This window comes from Microchirus variegatus (genome assembly GCF_963457635.1).
Source record: "Microchirus variegatus genome assembly, chromosome: 12".
In the NCBI taxonomy this organism is placed as follows: Eukaryota; Metazoa; Chordata; class Actinopteri; order Pleuronectiformes; family Soleidae; genus Microchirus; species Microchirus variegatus.
Genome location: NC_139813.1, coordinates 6,839,443 through 6,863,224, shown reverse-complemented (window position 1 = coordinate 6,863,224; position 23,782 = coordinate 6,839,443). Strand labels below are relative to the sequence as shown.

Sequence of the window (23,782 nt, the reverse complement as noted above, 5' to 3'; positions counted from 1 at the left end):
TGGGCTAGATAAATAATACAACAGAAAAACAGTAGACTTTCCTACAAAGCCGCCCCAAAATTTAACCATTAAATTTGTACAACATAAAGGGAAGTCTACTCAGTACTTAGGTTAGTGTCTTCATCATCTTCCCAAGCTGGCAATCTCACCAATCGCGCAACAGGGCGAAGATAAGTTTGCCCTTTGATTTCCACCTCCGCTGCTCTGACACAGCCATCCACGCCTGGACAGACTTTGACTATCTTGCCGATGAGCCAGTGAGCCCGGGGTAGCTGAGAATCCACCACCATCACGACTTGTCCAGTAGTCAAGTTGTCAGTGTCCTTCTGCCATTTTTGTCGTTTCTGGAGGTCAGGCATATGGTGCCGAATGAAGTTAGACCAGAAGTGGTCAGCAAGAATCTGGCTATGTCGCCATTGCCGTCTCCCCAGAAGATCACCAGACGCATAGATTGCTTGCCCATCTGTCCCTGTCAGTGTCTATTCCTCTCTGCTCATCCACTGGACCCATTTCCTCACTCAGTTTCATGCAAACTGTTCTCACATCTGCAGGATAGATGGCTTTAATTCCCTGGACCTGCCCGAACAGTGTACATGGGTTCAGTGTGATGTCATAGTAGGTGTTATTTGTCACAGGTATGTTGACTTGTGACCATGCTCCTCTCTGCAGGGTAATAATTGGGTTGGGGATGTTCAACACATTTGACCACCCTTGAATCATCAGATTCTTCAACAGAACTTCTTGTTTGGTAGGGAGGGGGCTTGTTCGACTGCAGTACCTGACCTCCTCTGTTCTGCCAGCTGGTATGACTTCATAATGTCTTCCCACTTTAACTTCTCCCTCTCTGTTGTCAGTGTCATTGGTTTGGAGTGTCTGTGTCAACACTTGTGTTGGTTTACAGTCAATCGAAAAAGCTTCACTCAAAGCCTTGGTGGTAACGTCAGGAGGATGCTGCGCCATTCCAAGCCTGACCAACTCTTTTATGGTGTTGTAGGCAATTATTGGCTCTTCTGGTACACATGGGTCATGAACAATGAGCATATGAACAAGAAATTCTGGTTTTACCACACCTCCTTATAAGCTACTTCTCATCACAGAAACTGGAGCACATGTACTGTTTTGTGAGCCACACTGCTACATTGAACAATACATATACAGTCCATAAAATTTTTTACATAATAACCTCTTAACATTTGAAATGAGAAAAACTCTCAGCTAGTTGTCAAATCATTAGCAGCACAGTTAATACTTCATACACAAAGCTGTGTCATTCATACATTATTTAGCACATCGGCAATTTAAACCAACGATTCTGAGCTAGTCAGAGCCGGCCCAAGGCATAAGAAAACTAAGCAGCTGCTTGAGGCCCCCTTAGTGATCGGATGTGGCAGGACAAATATTTTATCATCTCTTTTTATATTGTATCAACATAGATACTGTACATTCATTTATCTGAATAGTGTTAATCACATATTTCAATTCAAGTTCAGTTGAAGTACCGCACAGTTTTTCACTTTGAATATGAAAGTGCAAATTAAAATTAGGCCATGTGATTTTACTCCCTGGTAATGCAAAACAAACAACAACAAAAAAACATTGTAAATAACACAGCTATAATATATTTGGAGTAAATAACACAGCTATAATATAGTTAATGCAATTTATTGAGGTACAAATCAAATGCAGCTTAGGGCCCCATAAATGTTTGGGCCAGCCCTGGAGCTAATAAAAGATGCCACATTACATTCTGAAATGCACAGTGGATTATTAAAAGAAAGTGTCTAGCATGAATTTTTTTTTTCTTTAATCTCTATGTGACTTCGAATAAACACTAACGTAACGTAGATTAACAATGTTAATGTAAACTCACCCCATTAGAAGATAGAAGTTTAGTAAGAGGTTTGTGTTATCATCTCAGACGTCACTACTGTGTCTGTTACTCAAGGTCCACATATTATCATGTCCTGCTCTCTCTTAACCACTAAATAATCAATCCATTTGTTGTTCATAAACACTGGAGAAAGTTTGTGACGGTGAAGTCTGCTCACGTTTAAGCTTAAGTGTTATAATCTTAAATGCTAATGAGTCCACTCACATAGCAGAAGTGAGATCTGTGTCAGCCTCTGTCTTTGTTAAGTACAGCCACGATTTAGTTCTTCTGCGTTTTTCCTTGTCCATCTTCATGGTGAACACACACAGCTCCACAGTTGCAGTGAAGAGTGCTGCGCTGCCTCGGCTGCATATTAAGTAGTGATATCACCACACCCTAACTATGAATCGATTCACAGCGATCAAACAACCCTGATTCATATAGAAAGTTTATGGTTTTAAGACAATACTGTGAGTTGAAGCCTGTAGTGGCTTCTTCTTTTGCTGTGACGGGTCGCATTTGGTAAGTGAGTTCTTCTCCATTTCCCACGTATCATAGTCACTTGTAACCCAGTATCCCAAACTGCCTGTGTTAACACCTACACATGTGGCACCATCTAGTTCATGGCCCAGGCTCAGATGGGTCCATTTCCTCTAGTTGCTTGATGGGATGTATGTATAAGTCTAATATCTATGACTCAGTGCTGTAATTTATATTTTTTTCACATGGTACTATATATTTTAATAACAATAAATTAAGTGAAATATTTAAAATGTGAAAATAATAACAATATATGTGCATTTATTAAAAGTATTTTATCTGTTAATTTATCAACACTGTAGTTGGTGGTAATGAGGCTTAAGCACTTAGCACCAGTAAAACACACAGTCAAACAGTAAAACAAGGAAGTACACTGCTGTTCCAATTGAAGAGATCGTACTTGTGTACCACCGTATAATTGTACAGTATGTATGTATGCAAGTATGTACTTGCATACTTGGGTATTGAGAAAGTCTCACACCACGGGTGTTTAGCTGCCCAAGCTACTGCCCGCTCGTATGCATGATTACCGTTTTCTGTGTACAACTGCATAATGAGCTGCTTTACAGTAATATGTGAATTGTTATTGTCTGATATACCTCACCCAGCTACCAGACTAATGTAAACACCAATAATAATACTAATAACAATAAGTTATGTCTTAATTGCTGCAATATGAAATACAACGCAGACACACTTATTATTCAAATTAAATTAAATAAATTAAATAACATTTTGATGGGGGGGGGGGTGTCTATGACTAAATTCTATGACTATTACTAAACACTAAATATTCAGCATATTGACCTAATTTACACACACCTTTCTTGACTTGAATATGCTAATGTGCTTGCACAATATTTATAATTCTGAACTTCTGCTCAGCAGCAGAGAGATTAGAGACATGTTTTACAACAGATGTGCAAACCAGGATTAAGACCAAGGCAGGAAACAAGCAGAGACTTAACATTGTTGCATGATGATGTCGCTTATTTCTGTCTTTGTCTTATTAGGCAGTTTTTATACTGATAAATGATCATTTAAGCATGGAGTCGTCAGATGTTGCAGATCAGCTTCTTTTTAATGAATCAGCAAATGTGCCTGACATAACTGCAGTGACTATTTCATATCTTTTTTGTATTTTTGGTGGCTCTTTGTCTGTTCTCATAATGTTTGGAAACCTACTTGTAATAATGTCTATTGCTTACTTCAGACAGCTCCACACTCCTACAAACTTCCTGATGCTCTCTCTGGCTGTGGCTGACCTGCTAGTTGGACTTTTAGTTGTGCCTTTCAGTGTCGTGCTTTTTGTGAGCTCATATTGGCATCTTGAAGATTTACTTTGTAAGGTGCGAGGCAGTTTAGATGTGTTGCTGTGCAATTCTTCCATTTGGAATTTGTGCTGCATTTCTATTGACAGATATTATGCAGTGTGTCAGCCTCTGAGATACAGAACTAAAATAAATGTCTGTGTCGTTTTGATCATGATCATGGTGTGCTGGACTGCCGCCACTCTTAATGGAATTATTCTCTTATTTAAGGCTCCAGAAAAAGGACACACAAACAACAGGTGTGCTTCAATTGAAGTTCAAACACAGAAGACAACAGTTGTGGCAGTGGTTTTTGGTTTTGGCATCCCAGCTGTAATAATATCCTTAATCTACCTAAAGATTTTGACCGTAGCACAGAAACAGGCACGCAGCATCCGGAACAATGCAAAATCTGATGTAACTGTCAGTAAAATGGAGAGAAAGGCGACTAAAACTCTGGCTATTGTGGTGGGGGTTTTTCTCATGAGTTGGACTCCTTACTTTCTGTCCATCAGCTTTCATCCTTTGAGCAATTATACGATACCAGTTAATTTACTTCAATCATTTAAGTGGCTTGGATGGTCAAATTCAATGTTAAATCCGTTTGTTTATGCTTTCTTTTACAGCTGGTTTCGATCAGCTTTTAGGATGATCATTACAGGGAAAATATTTCAAGATGATGTTTCTAATTCTAAACTCTTTTGATTTGTTATTTGATTAATTGACTTGTGAGTAATCAAGTGTAAGGATGAATCTATTATGCCTCACATTTCTTTATTCATCTATCATATTCAAGTTTGGCTGTTTGTCTATTTTTGCAAAGCAGTATATAGAAAGTCAAAATTATAAAGTGAAAATAGTCTTCAACAATCTGATGGGTCAATGAGTCAATGAAGGTTTCCTTATCTAAAGTAAAAGTATATTAGTGCACATTGCCCTCATCAAGACGTTTCAAATGTGCTAGAAGATTTTATAAATGTTAATACTATGTCTGCAGTTCACTATGTTATGCATAGCCACACATGCTGATTTCTCATAAAAGCACTTTGTGTACCACTGTTTGGCAATATTAAGAACATTTATTATCTAAATTATCATAATTTATGAATAAAAGTTGAGTTTATTCATATAAATAATGTTGACTGAAAGATTGTGATTAATGCGTGGCTGGGCTTGAGATAATAATAGGCAGTCTTTCCTGATTTTCTGTCTGGGTCCTTCTACTAGATGTGGTGTGAACATTAAATATTAAAGGTGCCATCATACTGCCCTTCAGTTAATGTTGCAATTCTTTATGCACAAATTGTACCTCACTGTTTGTATTTGTATTGCAATTGTAATTGTACCCTGCAGAGGGTCTGGATTAACCACTTTATTTTCACATGATGGTCACAGAGATGATGGAGCCTATTCCAGCTGGCACAGGGCAAAATGCAGTGTACACCCTGGAAAAGATCGCCAGTCCATTGCAACATATAGAACAAGGGTCTCAAACTCAAACGAGCCGGGGGCCACTGCTGGCACTGTCATCTCAGTGGGGGGCCACTTCAGTGTTTGAGACGAGTATCAAGAAAAACATCACAAATATTTCTGAAAACGAGGTTTATTTTCAAATATTGTATGATAATATTACAAAACTATTAAATTCACAGTAAGTGCAAATGTATTTGGCCTTATTCTTAAACAACTATTCAAAGCCTTTCATGAACTGACAGCACTTCTGTTCATATTGTCTTCATATTAAATAACAACACAAAAAATAACTCTTGTATGCACATGTTAACAGTTAGTGCAATTTTTAGCTTAAATAACTTATTTTAACATTTCAACATTTCATCATCTCAACAGACAAATCACTTCTGAGTCCATTTATTTCTTGCCAGATACCTGGCAGCGCTTCTGTTCACTTAGCTGAGCTGTATTTACTCTGATGAATGTTGCAGTTGAAACTCTGAGTACAGCCTCAAGATGAGCATCTGTAAGTCTTGTCCTGTACTTGCTTTTATTTAAGTTCATTGTAGAGAACAGTTTCTCACATACATATGTGCTCCCAAAAAGGCTCATAACACGACTGAAAACTCTGGACAGCTCTGGGAATGAAGGAGGCAGCTCTCTGAGGAACTCTCCAGTCTTGTCTGCTTTTCCCTGTGCCTCTGTGAATTTAGTTTTCAGTTCACTGTTGCATTGTAAGTCAATGAGTTCAGTTTGCAACATGCTGGGGACACTCTCCACATCAGCTGAAAAGGGGTCTGCAGACAGCTGGAAAGTGTCACGGTGAGCCTTGAAATCAGCAAATCACCTATCAAACTCTTGCTGCAGCTTTTCAATAGCATGACATATTCATCACCACTGAAAACTGTTCCCTCTTTTGCCAAAGATCTGCATGCAGCAAAATGGCAGACGGTTTTGCAGACAGTTGAGTTTTCCACAGTCTCAGTTTTGTGGGGAAGGCCTTCATGCTCTCATAGGCTGTTGTGAGCTGACCAGGACCCTGCAGCTTTAAATTCAGGATCTATAGTTGTGTTATATCCACAAGGAATGCCAAATCCATTATCCGTTTTGGATCATCTAGTTCAGGAACATCCAGTCTGCCATCTTCCATGAATTTCTTTACTTCAGCTCTTAACTCCAAAAATCTCTTCAACACACACGTCCTCCCTGCTGAGCCAGCGCACCTCAGTAAAATAGAGTACATCACCATACGATGCTTCGATTTCTTCCAAAAAAGCCCGGAACTGGCAGTGCTGAAATCCTCTGGACCTGATGTAATTCACACATTTCACAACGACAGACATGACATGTTCAAATTTCGAGCATTTGCTGCACAGCTCGTGCTGGCTCTAAGTTTTCCTCCTCTAACTTTCTCTGAACCAGGGCAACCAGTCCGTTTTTTTTCCCGGTTGGCGCACCGTCGGTTATAATGCCCACCAGTCTGTTCCAGCGCTCCATCGCGTCACACAGTTTCTGAAATATATCTTTCGCTTTAGTGTGGCCATGCATCGTACACACACTCAGCAACTCTTCTGTCACCTCAAACGTGTCATCCACACCCCTGATGATAATTGCAAGCTAAGCATTGTCAGTTGCATCAGTACTTTCATCAAGTGCCACAGAGAATGCAGTGAAACTTTTTGCTTTGTTCCATAACTGTTCATATATAATACCAGAAAGTCCATTAATTCGCTCCACCACAGTGTTTGCCAACAGTGACAAGTTGTTAAACAGGCTTTTCTTTTCGGGACACAGAATATCAGCAACTCGTAGCATGCAGTCCTTCAGAAACTGCCTCCTCGCTGTCCAGCCGTCGTCGCCAAATCTGCGCAGTCGGCAGCAGGGAATCCGACGCCACACTCTGCACGGAGATATGTCTGGAAGTCAGTAGGATGTGGTCCACCTCCTCAGCCAAACCGCGGAAATCACCAGCTGCCGAGCACGGGGAGTTTGGGACGTGCGCACCGGCAGTGGGAGCTGTCGCAAGAAAATATGCGGAAAAAAGGAAACCACCATCCTCCGAGCCCAGTAAGGACAACATAGCATTCATCAGGTCCACTGCCGAACCATTGCCCAAACCGGGAAGTGAAAGCAGCTTATCCACTCTCTCCGCGGTGGACAGGCTGTAGCACCGGAGGAGAAACTGCTTGGGCCTGCCGCAGCGGGACATGCAGGAGCTGCATCACACGGCGAGTGGTCCAGACCAGCGACCACCAAATAATACCTGGAGTCATCTGCCGTTATTCCTAGTAGGTGGAAAAGTGCCTCGATGTGCTTGAACCATGGAACCAAGAGGCACATCCATCAGCTGTTGAAGAGGAGACATTTTCCTCCACTTCTTCGAAGATGTTCAAAACAGGGTCACCAAAGTGGCAGGATGAAGAACGCAGTTCGAGTTTAACCAGGTTTATTGTCCGGACTCCAAACAGCACATGTGCACAGACAGGGATAACACAGTTCCCTTACCCATAACCCAACTGGGTGAGAGAAAACACCCCTCAGTGCCCACCACAATTTGACAATTTAAGACAAAACTTCAGTAAACAATAATGTTTGCTAGTCTGCTGAAATTAAAAGCATGAACAGGTTTTTTCTGTGTCTTGTTTGGACAGAAAACCCTTGATCCTTGCAATATGACTCAGGTGGTAATAGGCAGACTTAGTAATAGCTTTAGTCTGAGTCAATAATTACACGAGATTTCTGGTGTGATTTGTAGCTTTCAATGACAAGGAGTCAGGATGACCGCTGACCTTTGACCTTTCATGTTTGGAGTCAAAAACAATCACTTCTGTCTGAGTTTGAGAACGTTTTAGCGCATCCATGAATGCATTTGATGAGTACATTTACTGAGTAAAAGTAAGGGACTGTAGTGAAGGTGGTGAAACACTAACAATATCCAATGGTTTTATATGTCGACGGTGAATGACTGGGTGTGGGAAGTGGTGTAGCAATCCAGTTGGTAAAGATGGAACAACTTCCTGCAAGTGAAGAGGGATCAGGTGGATACAGAGGCATGGGTGTCACAGGACATTGATGGCCACAACAAAGCCTGTGATGAAGACCAGCAAGTGATGAGAAGCATTATGACAAAATTTGATGGAATGTCCCCACTGGAGAACCTGGAACCTGGCAGAGTCTGGCAAGTTCTAGTGGAAGGGACTTGGTCCTATGCTGTTGTAGCTCATCATTTTCAATGCTCAACATGTTGTATGGTCAGAGATGGTCTTCCCTGGTTATATAAGTGGTTATTTAAATGAATGCAAGTTTGCTCCTGGTATCCATACCGCTGCTGCCTTTTCACTGTTCAAATGAGTCTGAGCTAGTTTCCTTTAACATCTGTGATCAACAAGGTCTTTTTGCTGCTGCTGAGTGAAAATATCGTCTTGTTTTGACCATTCTCTGGCTGTCCATGGAAATCCCAACACATCAGAAGTTTCTGAAATACTCACATGAGCTTGTATGGCACCAACAAACATGCAAAAAATTTCACTATATCAAACGTCTTTGACAGAAGGCTCAACTTGTCTTGCACAGCTTCCTTAACCTCATTGGTTGTGAACTTTAGGTGTTTGTGGCATGGATCCAAAAAGGATGCGCCCAAGGCTGCCTTCTGCGTGGTGTCGGTATTTTACTTTTAGTTTTGTCAAAAAAAGTTCCATCCCTACTTTACACACACCTTTCTTGACTTGAATATGCTAAATAGCTTAGAATTCTGACTTCTCTAGAATTAAAAGTCTGAATTAGAGACATGTTTTACAACAGATCTGCAAACCAGGATTAAGAGCAAGGTAGTAAACATGCAGAGACTTGACACAGTTGCATGATGACACCGCTTAGTTCTGTCGCTTATTTCAGTTTTTATACTGATAAATGATAATTTAAGCATGGAGTATTCAAATGTTGCAGAGTAGCTTCTTTTTAATGAAACAGCATACTTCGGTAAACAATAAGGTTTTCAGGCCTGATTTAAATGAGTTGACAGTCTGAGCAGACCTCAGTTGTTCAGGAAGTTTGTTCCACAGGTGAGGAGCAGAATAACTGAATGCTGCTTCACTTTTTTGTTTGGTTGTTTTGTTTGTTTGGTTCAACATCTGAGAAACCACAGTGAACATGTTCCTGGTGATCTTAGGGCTTTGGATGCTTCATAGTGAACTAATATGACTTGGATGTTCATATATTCTGAGGCTACGTTTACACTAGCTGGATATTTTTTAAAACTTAAAAAAAAATGTCTTCCCTCCGTTTTCCAAAATAACTTTGTGCACACATCATCATTTTCAAAAAAGTTTCCATTTATATTAACCCGCATAAATAAGCTGTTGAGAGCCATCATAACTACGCCAAGCCTGTGGGGGCGGCAGTGTAGGAAGAAGGAGAAAGCCATACAAGCCAATCAGAATCCTGTATCGACAACAACAACGACTGACCTCTCACCCTCGATGTATGGACGTAACTATACAAGTGACAGAGCGACAGCAGCGATGATCGCAACATCCTGAAATTGTAATAACCTCTTTCTCAAAGTTCTCCCACCGGACAGCAGTCCGCCCAGGTCAGACCCAAAACCGGCGATGCTGACGGTGAAGCGGTCTGGCTCACATCGAAGCCCTAACACGTCTCTGGTCCTCTACGTAATATAGGAGCTGTATTTGCAAATGCAAACATGTAAAAATGATCATGACCAAATGTAAAAAGGTCGCATTTTTGGAGCGTAGATTGCCCAAAACTTTTTTCTTTTAGAAAGAATCGTTTGCTGAGGCGAAATCGCTGTTTGTGTGTAAACGAAAGGCACAAACGCAGGGGAAAGTCTCCGTTTTTAAAAAATACCTGTGCTAGTGTGAACGTAGCCTGAGTCTCCAGTGCTTTGTGCTGACTCGTTGTCTCATCTTCAGACTGTGAGGTTCGCCCTGTGGCTTCTTAAATTGTCGGAGCATCTATAAACACCAACTCAGAAAAGTGTATGTGTGTGATGTCAATTGCCTGTTTGCCAGTGTATAAATTGTGGTGCTGGAGAGTTTGTTGTGACTTCAGCCTTTTGGGTTATCAAAGGTCTCCTGGGCAGCCATCGCCTTTGTTTGGTGTTTTCTGGGTCTCCTGGACAATTCTGGTTTTGAGTCAGCTGCTTGGCATCACTAATGCGATTTTGTGGTTATTTCTCTGGGATAACTATGAGCGGCCCCTGGGTCCTCACCTGTGACTAAATACACTTTATATGAACCAAGAACGCTTATTTATAAAATAAATGTACAAAGACGAAAACTGAGCACGAGTTATATTTTGTTTTTGTTTGTTTATTTTTATTTCAGTTAACGAAAAATTATTTTAGTTTTCTTTCAGTTAGTGTTTGTTAACTATAATAACCTTGCAAAATCAAATGTTTATAATGAAAGTCAGCACATTTGGGGGCTGTGGGGCATCACGTGTTCTGTACTTCAGTTTTTATTTTAGAAATCGTTTTACTTAACACAGAATGGTGGGGTTTAAGGCCTAAAGTATATCATCACAGCTATAACTAAATACTAAATATTCAGCATGTTGACCTACTTTAAACACACCTTTCTTCACTTGAATATGCAAATGTACTTAAACATCGTTTATAATCCTGATGTTCTACTCACCAGAAGTAAGAATACAGACACCTTTCATGGCAGATTCACAAACCAGGATTAAGAGCATGACATGAAACATACAGTCTTTACACTGCTGCATGCTTACATCCATTATACTGTATGTGTATTTGTCTTGATTTTTTGCAGGGAATCAAAATATCAATGATAATTTAAGCATGAATTCATCAGATGTTGTTGCAGACCGGCCTCATTTTAATGAATCAGTAAATGTGCCTGACATAACTACAGAGATCATTTCATATCTATTATGTATTTTTGGTGGCTCTTTGTCAGTTCTCATAATGATTGGAAACCTTCTTGTTATAACCTCTATTGCTTACTTCAAACAGCTCCACACTCCTACAAACTTCCTGATGCTCTCTCTGGCTGTGGCTGACCTGCTAGTTGGACTTTTAATTTTGCCTTTCAGTATCGTGCTCTTTGTGAGCTCATATCAACATCTGAATGGTTTACTTTGCAAAATACGAGGAAGTTTAGATGTGTTACTGTGTGATTCTTCCATTTGGAACTTGTGCTTTATTTCTGTTGACAGATATTATGCAGTGTGCCAGCCTCTGAGATACAGAACTAAAATAACTGTCCGTGTCATTTGGATCATGATCATGGTGACCTGGACTATTGCCACTCTAAATGGATTAATTTTCACATTAAAAGCCCCAGACAAAGGACAGAAAAGCAGCACATGTGGTTCAATTCAAGTTAAAACACAGAGTACAATAGTTGTTGGAGTTGCTGTTGGGTTTGGCATCCCAGCTATTGTAATGGTTGCAATCTACCTAAAGATTTTGACCGTAGCACAGAAACAGGCACGCAGCATTCTGAGCATCGCCAAATCTGATGCAACTGTCAGTAAAGTGGAGAGAAAGGCGACTAAAACTCTGGCTATTGTGGTGGGGGTTTTTCTCATGAGTTGGACTCCTTACTTTTTGTGCATCAGCTTTCATCCTTTGAGCAATTATACAATACCATTTCATGTACTTCAGTCATTTAAGTGGCTTGGATATACAAATTCAATGTTAAATCCCTTTGTTTATGCTTTCTTTTACAGCTGGTTTCGATCAGCTATTAGGATGATCATTACAGGGAAAATATTTACAGATGATGTTTCTAATTCTAAACTCTCTTGATTCACTGAAGAAATAATAAATTGTCACATCTCACAATCTCACATCTGTGTGTTAATCTCATATTTTAATGTCCAAATGTTATGTGCTGTTCAATAACTGTCTGTTTTTGCAATGCAGTGCAAACAAAACATCTCGGCAAGTGCATAATATATAATGTCTTCAACTATTTGATGCATCGATGCCTATATAAACCTAAAATGTATTTATTTTGCTGTGTATGCTGTTTTTGCCATTCTGCACACACTGCCTTTTTAAAGTGAATACAGGTAGTTTTAAATTGTGTTGCTGTCAATGTAGTTGTCCATTAACATGTCTCAGGAATGTCATATAATAACACACAAGCTATGCTTAAACCTAATTTTACGACTTTTTGTTCTGCAGGTTCTAGCATATCTATTTAGGAAATACAAGGAAAATACAAGGAAACCTTGTTTTATAAAGCAAAAGTATTTTAGTGCACATTTAGCTTAACCTCATGATCAGCTTCAAATGAGTTAAGACTTATGAAGCACAATGAAGTAAAATTGCTTTATAAATGTTAATACTGTGCCTACAGTTTATTATTTTATGTATAGCCACACATACACACAAGGCTTACTCCTCCTGAGTCCTGTAACAGGTTGGGTAACCGACGGGTTACCTGCAAAAAGGCTGTGTAACAAGTGGAAAAATATACATAACAAATTCACAGTTTTGGTGATACTTAAACTAATCATGAGCAGGCAACGAGTTGTAACAAATATATTTGTTTTACCTAATAAAACAACTTTTAAGATGTGCATTATAAGATAAGCCAAACTTGTTTTTATTTTGAAAGTCAGATGCTGCTAGCATTAGTGAAGGGAAAAAAGAGCTTGCAGACTCACTGCATGGCTCCATTGGGTTGGGTGACAACAGTATATGGCAATAATTTCATTGCTAAAAATAATACATTAATTATTATTATAATAATAGTAATAACAGGAAAAAGACAATCAATATATGCATTTAAAATCAAATTACACTGTAATTGACTTTAATACATGCACAAAAGACACAGGTTGCTCCTATAAGTGAATACAAAGTAATGATTTATTAAATCAAATGACTTGAATCAAATCAATTAAGCTAAATAAAACAAAGTTTATTGAGCAATTTAGAACAAGAAATATCAAAAGCAAATTTAAAAATTAGCAATTTATATTAACACGTTTTTTCCTTTGTTCAATGCGTTATTTGATCAAAGAGGTAAATCTCAGGGCCTATTTAAATTGATTTGCATATTTAAATGGGGTGTGGACAGGGAAGTGTTTGGCACCTCTGCATGTGCGCTGAATTCCACGTTGATTTGGGATGTACAAAATAAACGTGCTTGGATCCATGCATACCCACACTTTGATACATCTGAATTTATTTGTGCGTATGACAGATTCTGGGTTTTGGCTTACGCCAAGTCTTTGTACATGAGGCCTCAGGTTCTTGCTTTGTTACCTTTGATTAACTTGCCATTCCAAGCCGGTTTTTCTGGTCATTTTACTGTGCTGACCAAATATAGAATCTGTCCACACCAAGTCGTAAAACGTCGATTCAGCTCCATCATGTCAAGCCGCTCAAACAGTATTATGTTTTTGACTCAGCAGTGTCAACTCTCTAAAGGTAAAGGATGATGGCGTCAGAGCACCCTGATGAAAGCTTGTTGTGTGGTAAAAAGCACTGAATAATTTGGCGTCATCTATCTGCTGAAAGAAGTACTAAGTTGTCTGCTCTCATTTAGAGTTATCTGTCTTTGTTTGTCCATAAACCCAGTTGAACTCATGTTATAGAGTATAACATAGATGTCAGCACGCCAGCATTTCTATCACATTTCTGATGATAAACATAACTGTTGGATCATAATTTAATTGTTGGAGCTTCACCTGCGTTTGTTTTGGATTGTAGAGTCTTTTTAACTGATCTACAGTTCGTTTTGTTTTTGTTTCAACTCATTAACCCGCTAACACTGCTAAGACCCCATACCTCCTGCTCAGTCCTTCAAATAAGTTGTCCTCAATTTCTGGTCCCATTCCCTGGTCATTGCCATCATCTACCGTCCTCCCAAACCTAACAACTCCTTCTTGTCAGACCTTGCAGAAATCCTCACCCAGCTATCCACCATATCCCCCCTTAATCTTCCTGCTGGAGGACTTGAATATCCAGATGAATGATCCAAACTGCAAAAGTGCAAAATTCTTCCTCAAACGTTACTGATACTGTGTGCGGACGGGACCACGTCATTCAAGATAGGCACCTCTTCTCACTCGCCCAAGCAAGAAGGGTTGTCTGGTGAGACATCTCAATCATATTACTCAGATAACCGGGTTTATGTTAATAACCTAAAGTTCTCTTTCATAACATCTTGTGAGATGTCTCACTATGGGATGTCGTAGCTCCAGTATTGCTATACAAGCTTATCAAGCGTCCACCAACCGACAGGGAAAGTCCTCTGCTCTGCTCTAGGAGGACAGTAAAACTACTCGTGCTAGTTTTTTGCTATTCTCACCCCAGGGGCGTGTTCCAGCCCCAGGCAGCTCGAGCAGACCTGGTGTGGATCTTTACTCGAGATCTTATTCCCGCTGTTGCGGACACATCCTGGACCTAGTCTGCTCCACCGGTCTCACTCTCTACCAACTCTCCAGCACCAACTTCCACATCTCGGATCATCTGGCCCTCCCCCAAATCTCAAACGCAAAATATTCTTCGGAAACATCAAGTCCATCTCCCCCTCAGCTTTCTCTGACTCACTTGCAAATGCTCTGTCCACATCCACCCCCCTGCTGACCCCAAACCCCTCTGACCTGGTCACACACTACAACAATACATTATCCCTCTTCCTCGATAAACTGGCTCCCTTAAAAACCAAAACAGTCACTTTCACTCGCTCAGCTCTTTGGTACACTCCGGAACTCCGTCAAATGAAAACCTGTATAACAAAACCAGTCTCACAGTTCATCTCCATGCCTGTACAGTCCACCTTTCAAACTACAAAGACGCTGCCGCCCAGTTAAACTACTTCTCACACCTCATTCACTCGGGCGCCAATAATCCCAATAATCTCTTCTCCATGGTCAATAAACTCCTCAAACCCTGCCACAAATCCATGACCCTTGCCACCCACTCTACCCTCACAAACTGTCTGACTGAACTCCAATCATGGCTGCAAAAAATGTGACAAATCTGAAATAATACTCTGCCCCAAATCCCTAACTATATCAACACAAAACTTAATTGTAAAGCATCTTTGAGAGCTTTAAAAACACTGTATAGATAAAATGTAATATTATTATGATCATTATTGTTGTTATAAATTTATGGATGTAGAAATTTAGTATATGCTTGACAATGGAATCACAGAACCCTCATTCTCAAGTTGAGGGACCCTGTTTGCTGGTTTTGCACCGATTATCGTAAAGTAAATTCGGTAACTAAACCTTACGAGTATCCACAACCTCAGTTTGAGGACTGTATTGATCAAGATGGTTCTGCCACGTTTGACAGTAAATTTGACCTTTTAAAAGTCTGAGTCTTTTGACTCAGACAAACCACTGCCTTGGGAATTCCCAGTGTTCTTCAATGTTATCAGGAAATTATTGCTGAAAGCTTTCTCCGAGAAAGGCCTATGCAGTTGGTAAGAGTCTTCGCTGGGTCTATTCTACCCATCGCAATAAAACCCATTGTTCCCAGCAATGGCAAAACTGTTTGTTTTCGAAACTTTATGGCTTCATAAATGAGGAAAAACAAAGTTAATTGGAATTTTCGGGCTATGGGCGCTTTAACACATAGTGGTGGGCTTTATGAACTAAAGTTTATGACCACAGCTTTAACTAAATACTAAATATTCAGCATATTGACTGACTGTAAACACACCTATCTTGATTTGAATATGCTAATGAGCTTGAAAATAATTTATAATCTTGACACTCTCCTCACCAGCAGAGAAATTAGGGACACATTTCACAACAGATGCACACACCAGGTTTAAGAACATGCCATTAAACATACAGATACTTTGTACTCCTGCATGCTTATGTCACATACAGGTGCAATTTTCTTAATTTTAGGTAGGATAATTATTTAGGTATTAATGATAATTTAAGCATGGATTTTTCTGAAGTTGTTGCAGACCAGATTTTTTTAAATGAATCAGCAAATGTGCCTGACATAACTGCAGTTACTATTTCATATCTATTATGTTTTTTTGGTGGCTCTTTGTCAGTTCTCATTATGTTTGGGAACCTTCTTGTAATAATCTCCATTGTTTACTTCAAACAACTCCACACTCCTACAAACTACTTGATGCTCTCACTGGCTGTGGCTGACCTGCTGGTTGGACTGTTAGTTTTGCCTTTCAGTGTCGTGCTCTTTGTGAAATATTGGCATCTTGAAGATTTACTTTGTAAGGTACGAGGCAGTTTAGATGTGTTACTGTGCAATTCTTCCATTTGGAGCTTGTGCTTCATTTCTGTTGACAGATATTACGCAGTGTGTCAGCCTCTGAGATACAGAATAAAAATAAATGTCCGTGTCGTTGGGATCATGATTCTGGTGTCCTGGACTATTGCCACTCTAAATGGAATTATTTTCACATTAAAGGCCCCTGACAAAGGACAAAAAAACAACAGATGTGTTTTGTTTCAACCGAAAACACAGAGTACAGTAGTTGTGGCAGTTTTTATTGCATTTGGCATCCCAGCTATTTTGATGTTTGCAATCTACTTAAAGATTTTGATGGTGGCACAGAAACAGGCACGCAGCATCCAGAGCATGGCAAAATCTACTGCAGCTGTCAGTAAAGGGGAGAGCAAGGCGACTAAAACTCTGGCTATTGTGGTGGGGATTTTTCTTATGAGTTGGACTCCTTACTTTCTGTCCATCAGCTTTCATCCTTTGAGCAATTATACAATACCACTTCATGTACTTCAGTCATTTAAATGGCTTGGATGGTCAAATTCATTGTTCAATCCGTTTGTTTATGCTTTCTTTTACAGCTGGTTTCGATCAGCTTTTAGGATGATCATTACAGGGAAAATATTTCAAGATGATTTTTCTAATTCTAAACTCTAAACTGTTGATTCACTGACATGTCATTAATCAGGTCTTGCACTAGGAAAGTGTACATTCTCACATATCATCGTATTCATCTGATATATTTATACACACATGTTGTCTATGTTATGCAATAACTGTCTGTTTTTTTGGAATAGTGTATAGTTAACATTTTGAGAACTACATGACATGTAACGTGATTTCCTCCAAAAATGTGATGTGTCAATCTATAAATCCTAATATGTATCTGTATGACTGTGTAGGTTGTTATTGCCATTTTGCACACACTGCAGTGGTAAACACACAAATATTTGTTGCTGTCAATGCTGTGCGCATGACCTTCTCTTGGGAAGGTCCTATAATAACACACAAGCAATATGTATAACTAACAAAATCAATTTCCAGTGTGCTTACTATTTACGTTCTACTACAGTTAAGAAATAATCATGAGTTAAGTAATTGGAGAATGAAACGCAAAGTACTAGAAGAAATTTGTAAATATCAACTGTGTCTGCCACTATATTTGTATTCATAGCCATATATATTAGTCTTCAGTCGTATCAAACTTATCTTGTATATGCTGGTGTCTAATCAAACCTGCAAAAAAAAAGAACAACACACATTTAAGATTATATCTAAGATATTTATTTTGATTAAGTATAATGCAGTGGGTCAGTGATACGTGTATGTTGCACTGACAGAAGCATTTTGACTCTCAGAAATAAAATTGTCACATGCCTATTCCTGTAAGATCCTGATAGCCTTTGCCAGATAACATTTTATGAACAAATATATTTAACTAACAAATTATGATGTTACTTAAAGATATGAGGTTATAATAACATTTCTTCATTCAAATGCCTAAGAATGACCAGACTAATATTATATTTAGTTTGACTACTGTAGTTACAGTACAGTGCTTTAGAGAATCGGTGCTTTCACTTCTAAAACAAGTACGATACAGCTGTGTTTCCCAAACCTGGTCCTCAGGGAACACTGCCCTCCATTTTATTGATACTGATACCAATACTCCTTATCGGTACCGATACTTATCAATACTACAACAATGTAATTTTGCTTACATAATAGCTTTATTTGTATTGCACCTTTAATAAAAAAAAGCAGCGTACACAGTGCTTTTACATACAAATCGAAATACACACATAAAAAATTGTATAAATAAAATAAATACTAATTGATTTAAGGTGCTTACAAAGATAGAGCAATGAGATAAAAGGATAAAAAGATGCAATAGTAAAAAAGAGATCAAAAGACAGCATCACATAAAGGCCAGTCTATAAAAATAAGTTTAAGAAGTGATTTAAAGAAGACACTGATTCAGCAAGCCTTAACTCCGCCTGCATGCCGTTCCAAAGCTGGCATGGTCACCCCTGATTTTGATTCTGATCGGAATAGTTAAGAGACTCGTCCACTGATCTAAGGCTGCGAACAGGCTTGTATGGGGTCAGTCACCCCCAGCTGACAGTGTGGGGCTGTGATTTAGCATCCCCCAGGGTTACATATTCAGACCTATCTGTGACATTGGACCCGAACCAATTCAGAGGGGTGCCACAAAATCCAACAATGTGCTGGAGACTATGGAGGAGAATATTATGGTCAATAGTGTCAAGGGTGGCTTTAAGGTCCAGGAGGATGTGATCAGCAGCCACCTGGAGGTCAATGGTGACTGTGACCAGGGCTGTTTCCTTGCTGTGAGAGGGCCCGGAAATCAGATTGGACATTTTCCACTGGATTTGAGTTTTAGAGGTGAACCTGAAGCTGGAATGCAACAACCTTTTCCAGGACCTTTGAGCGGAACGGAAGATTGGAGATCAGATGTTTTTATTATTATTATTATTCATTACATTTTTCTAGAGTGCTTTTCTAGATACTCAAAGCGCTTTACAAATTGGCCATTATTAATTAACACATTCTCACTGGTGGTGGTAAGCTACGTGTAGCCACAGCTGCTCTGGAGCAGACTGACGGAAGCATGGCTGGCAATGTGCGCCAAACGGCCCCTCCGACCACCACTATCATTCATACATACATTCATTGCATGTTTTTTCGAACTGTGGGAGGAAGCCGGAGAACCCGGAGAAAACCCACGCACACACGGGGAGAACATGCAAACTCCTTGCAGAAAGGCCTGTTCCAACTGGGAACGAAGTTGTTCCAACCAGGGTTTGAACCCAGGAACTCGGGCCTTCTTGCTGCAAAGGCGAGAGTGCTTACCAACCGTGGGCCAGATGTTGGATGAAGTGATTTATTATTTTAGTGATCAGGGGGCTAATGTCGGAGACGTTCAGTGGAGTCGTGAGAGGGTCCAGTGGGCATGTTGAGGGTTGAGTCCAGGGGTGGGGGGCCTGGTGACAGACAGTGAGTTAGTTATTGTGCACCGTTTTCCAGAGCTTACTTGTGAACCACGGGTCAGACTTTTTGAAGATAACCACAGGTGACCTTACAGGAGCATATAACTCGAGAATGTTCTGGAGACCATAATTATAATATTCAACGGAGTCACTGACTGAGGAAGAGTGGGGCTCGTGGAGCTTGAAAAACACATGCAAAGACTATACTGTTGTGTATGATAATGTTACTTCTATATTTATTTGTCTTGCCATGCACGTTTTTAACATATTAGTGATCATTAAAGCATGGCCTCATTCAATGTTTTTGCTGAACAGCTTATTTTTAATGAATCAGCAAATGTGCCTGACATTACTGCAGTGGAGCTTTCATATTTATTTTGTATTTTTTGGGGCTCTTTGTCAGTTCTCATTATGTTTGGAAACCTACTTGTAATAATCTCCATTGTTTACTTCAAACAGCTCCACATTCCTACAAACTTCCCGATGCTCTCTCTGGCTGTGGCTGACATGCTAGTTGGACTTTTAGTTGTGCCTTTCAGCATCATAATTATTATGAGCTCATATTGATGTCTTACTGATTTACTGTGTAGTTATTACCCAGTGTGTCAGCCTCTGAGATACAGAACTAAAACAAATGTCTGTCGTTTGGATCATGATCATGGTGTCCTTGATGGAATGTCACATCAGAAGTTTCTAAAATACTCATACCAGCTTGTATGGCATGGTTGTCTCGACCATATTTACATGCTTAAATGAATTGAGTTGCTGCCATGAGGTTGACAAAGTGGCCAGTATATCATATTGATATACTGGCCACTTGATAGTAGATAGGCAGGGTTCACCCTTGACAGTTTGCCAGTCCATCACAGGGCCACATACAGTAGAGGAAATAAGTATTTGGTCCCCTACTGATTTTGTAAGATCATCCACTAACAAAGAAATGAACGGTCTATAAATTTTAACGGTAGTTTTATTTATTTATTTAAAAGAAAATCCAGAAAATAACATAAAACAAAATATTTTTGTAATATTTTATATATATTTTGTAATATATTTTGCAATTCATTGAGTGAAATAAGTATTTGACCCCCTATCAAAACATTACTTAGTACTTGGTGGAGAAACCCTTGTTGGCAAGTACAGAGGTCAGACGTTTCTTGTAGTTCCTCTCAGGAGGAATTTTGGACCACTCCTCTTTGCAGATCCTTTCCAAATCCTTAAGGTTTCGAGGCTGTTGCTTGGCAACTCAAAGCTTCAGCTCCCTCCACAGATTTTCTATAGGATTTAGGTCCAGAGACTGGCTCGGCCGCTCCACGATCTTGAGCCACTCCTTCGTTGTTTTGGCTGTATGTTTTGGGTCATTGTTGTGCTGGAAGACCCATCCACGTTTCCTGGCTAAGGATTTCATGGTACAAGTCTCCATTCATCTTTCCCTCGATGTGGTAATGTTGACCTGTCCCCTTAGCAGAGAGACACCCCCAAAGCATAATGCTTCCACCTCCATGTTTGATAGTGGGGATGGGATCATAGCCTGAATTCCTGTTCCTCCAAACACGGCGAGTTGAATTGATTCCAAAGAGCTTGATTTTGGTCTCACCTGACCACATCACCTTCTCCCAATCATTCAGGTGTTCAATGGCAAACTTCAAACGGGCCTGTACATGTGCCTTCTTGAGCAGGGGGACCTTACAGGCGCTGCTGGATTTTAATCCATTACAGCTTGGTGTGTTACCAATGGTTTTCTTTGTGACTGTGGTCCCAGCTGTCTTGAGATCATTATAGCTCCTCCAGTGTAGTTCTGTGCTGATCCCTGACCTTTCTCATGATCATTGATACCCCACAAGGTGAAACATTGTGTGGAGGCCAAGACCGACGGAGATTGACAGTCATTTTATGTTTCCTACATATTCTAATATCGTACCAACAGTTCTCACCCAGCTTCTTGCCAATGGTCTTGTAGCCCATTCCAGGTCTAACATCTTGTTCCTGATGTCCTTAGAAAGTTATTTGGTATTGCCCATGATGGAGAGATCTGCAAAGGGGAGTGGTCCAAATTTCCTCCTGAGATGTGTACAAACCTGGTGATGAACTACAAGAAAAGTCTCACCTCTGTATGACACGATCCCACTTTCACCACAAAACTTCCTTTATCGTTATTGTTGTTTTCCCCTGCTGCTCCATGTTCTCTCTCCCTCTCCCTCTGTGAAGACGCTGGCTCCTGCCCCACCTGCTCCTGATGAGCAATTAGGAGCACTCTTAAGCCGGAGCCGCCTACAACCTGGAAACATACCATGCCTGTCCTCAGGTCGCCACGTCTCCTGTTCCACAAGAGACACGGATTCTCGCCAGGGACTTCCTCCCTTCCCCTGGGGTTTCCGTCGATCGACTCCACTGTCGCCTACTCACCTCCTGTTCCACAAGTGACACGGATCCTCGCCAGCAACTTCACTCATCTCCTGGGCTCCCCTTCGCTCAACTCCACCATCGTCTTCTCATCTCTTGCTCCATGAGGCACAGGGTTCTTCATCAGCGGCTTCCCATTACTCCTGGGATTTCCTTCGCTCGACTCCGTCGTCGTCGTCTCATCGTCCACTCCACAAGAGGCACAAGTCCTCGTCAGCGTCTGCCGCGACTCCTGGGATTCATTCCACCTACTCTTGCTCTGAGTGAGTTTGTTCCAAGACAGAACTAGCCAACAAACTCTCGCCTTGAAGCAACTATCCTCACTTGCTTCCTGTTTCGTTATATCACTTGAGATCTATATCTGCTAAATAAATATTATCTTGAATATTTTACTCCTTGTTGTCTGCATTTACGGGTCCAAAACATTCAGTCAGTTCTCCTTGAGAATCATAACACTGTACTTGCCAACAAGGGTTTCTCCACCAAGTACTAAGTAATATTTAGATAGGGGGTCAAATACTTATTTCACTCAATGAATTGCAAAATAATTTCAATCTTTTGTATCATGTGATTTTCTGGATTTCCTTTTTGATATTCTGTCTCTCTGTTACGGTTTCTCGTAAGGAGAAACCAATGACTAAGGAATAGAGGACCCGGAATGCAGACAGAGCCACGAGAACAGTTTAAGGACTTTATTTAAAGCAAGTAGGTAAGTATTTACAACACTAGGTAAGTATGTGTATGTGTGTATGTGCGTCAGTCTGCAGCAGGATGGTGAAGGAAACGCCGTTCCTCTGTGGCCGTTTTAAAGTTCGTCGTGGCGTTCCCAAGGAACGGACTCACTCTGGTTGTAGACGTACAACGGTGTCGTTTGAGGAGTCGGGATGACGTCCACAGAGTGAAGGAGGAAACGGCGGTGTCTCACGGCTGTGGAGACGATCAGCGAGAAATCGCTGGAAGCTGCAGGATCAGCGGAGAACCACAGGAGAAGTATGACGAGGGGGCGACGAGGAGGGAGGCAGGCAGAAGGCGGAAGTCGGAGACGAACCCAGGAGAGGCTTCTGTGTCTTTGCCGCCGGCAGGAGACGTGGCGACCTGGAGAGGAAACCTGGTGAGTTCTCTGGAGTCCAAGAGTTTCACGAGGTAAGTAGATTACGAGCATTTACCATGGGTAGCGAAACTACTATCTGACGCTGGAGTCACCGCTGGTTCCCGCTTATGTACTGCTCCTGATTGGTCATCAGAAGCAGCTGGGTGGAGATGCGCAGGTGCGGTGATCAACAGCGTCATCGTGAGAAGTAGGTCAACCACGCCCCCTGCAGAGATAGAGCAAAGACACGGAGCAGCAGGGAAAAACACAGGAACTTGCAGAATGAATAGATAGAATGAGTGTGGATTATGACACTCTCCCTGTTAAAATAAACCTACCATTAAAATTATAAACTGTTCATTTCTTTGTTAGTGGATGATCTTACAAAATCAGTGAGGGATCAAATACTTATTTCCTCCACTCTATCGAGACAAAACCGTTCACTCTCATTTTTACCTCATTCCCATATTGAATGTTTTGGACTGTGGGAAGTCAGAGAACCAGGAGAAAACCCATGCACACATGGGGAGAATATGCAAGCTCTCTGCATGAAGGCCCTTACACTGACCACTAAACCAACTGTGTGGCATAATTTTTATATAATAACTAATTCAATGTGGACATCAAATACAAGTAAATTCACAAGTAGATTGGACACATAGGTAGAATTGTGTTGACACTTATTGGTTTACTTTAAACACACCTTTCGTGAACTGAATATTCTAATGAGCTTGAACACTATTTCTAATCCTGACGTGCTCACCAGCAGACAGATTAGGGTCACCTTTCACTACAGATGTACAAACCTAGATTAAGTGCTTGATGTGACTTATCTTCAGACTTAATACTTCTTACATGTTGATTTGTCTTAATGTTAGGCATGTTGTT

The 23,782-nt window shown here is 40.4% G+C and overlaps 3 protein-coding genes across 3 annotated transcripts; all 3 read left to right on the top strand.

Annotated features, from left to right (window-relative positions):
• Positions 1 to 3,456: 3,456 nt before the first annotated feature.
• Positions 3,457 to 4,425, top strand: LOC310934685 (trace amine-associated receptor 1-like; the record flags this gene model as incomplete). The annotated part of the gene is made up of 1 exon (XM_083898480.1): positions 3,457 to 4,425. One exon carries the CDS (start codon positions 3,457 to 3,459, stop codon positions 4,423 to 4,425), a length of 969 nt encoding a protein of 322 aa, XP_083754606.1.
• A 6,571-nt stretch (positions 4,426 to 10,996) lies between these two features.
• Positions 10,997 to 11,968, top strand: LOC310934684 (trace amine-associated receptor 4-like; the record flags this gene model as incomplete). Its single annotated transcript, XM_083898479.1, has 1 exon — positions 10,997 to 11,968. The coding sequence occupies one exon, from the start codon at positions 10,997 to 10,999 to the stop codon at positions 11,966 to 11,968; it is 972 nt and encodes a 323-aa protein (XP_083754605.1).
• Positions 11,969 to 13,613: 1,645 nt separating this feature from the next.
• LOC310934683 (uncharacterized protein) lies at positions 13,614 to 17,047 on the top strand (the record flags this gene model as incomplete). Its single annotated transcript, XM_083898478.1, has 3 exons — positions 13,614 to 13,650; positions 16,200 to 16,309; positions 16,907 to 17,047. The coding sequence occupies 3 exons, from the start codon at positions 13,614 to 13,616 to the stop codon at positions 17,045 to 17,047; spliced, it is 288 nt and encodes a 95-aa protein (XP_083754604.1).
• Between the last annotated feature and the right edge of the window lie 6,735 nt (positions 17,048 to 23,782).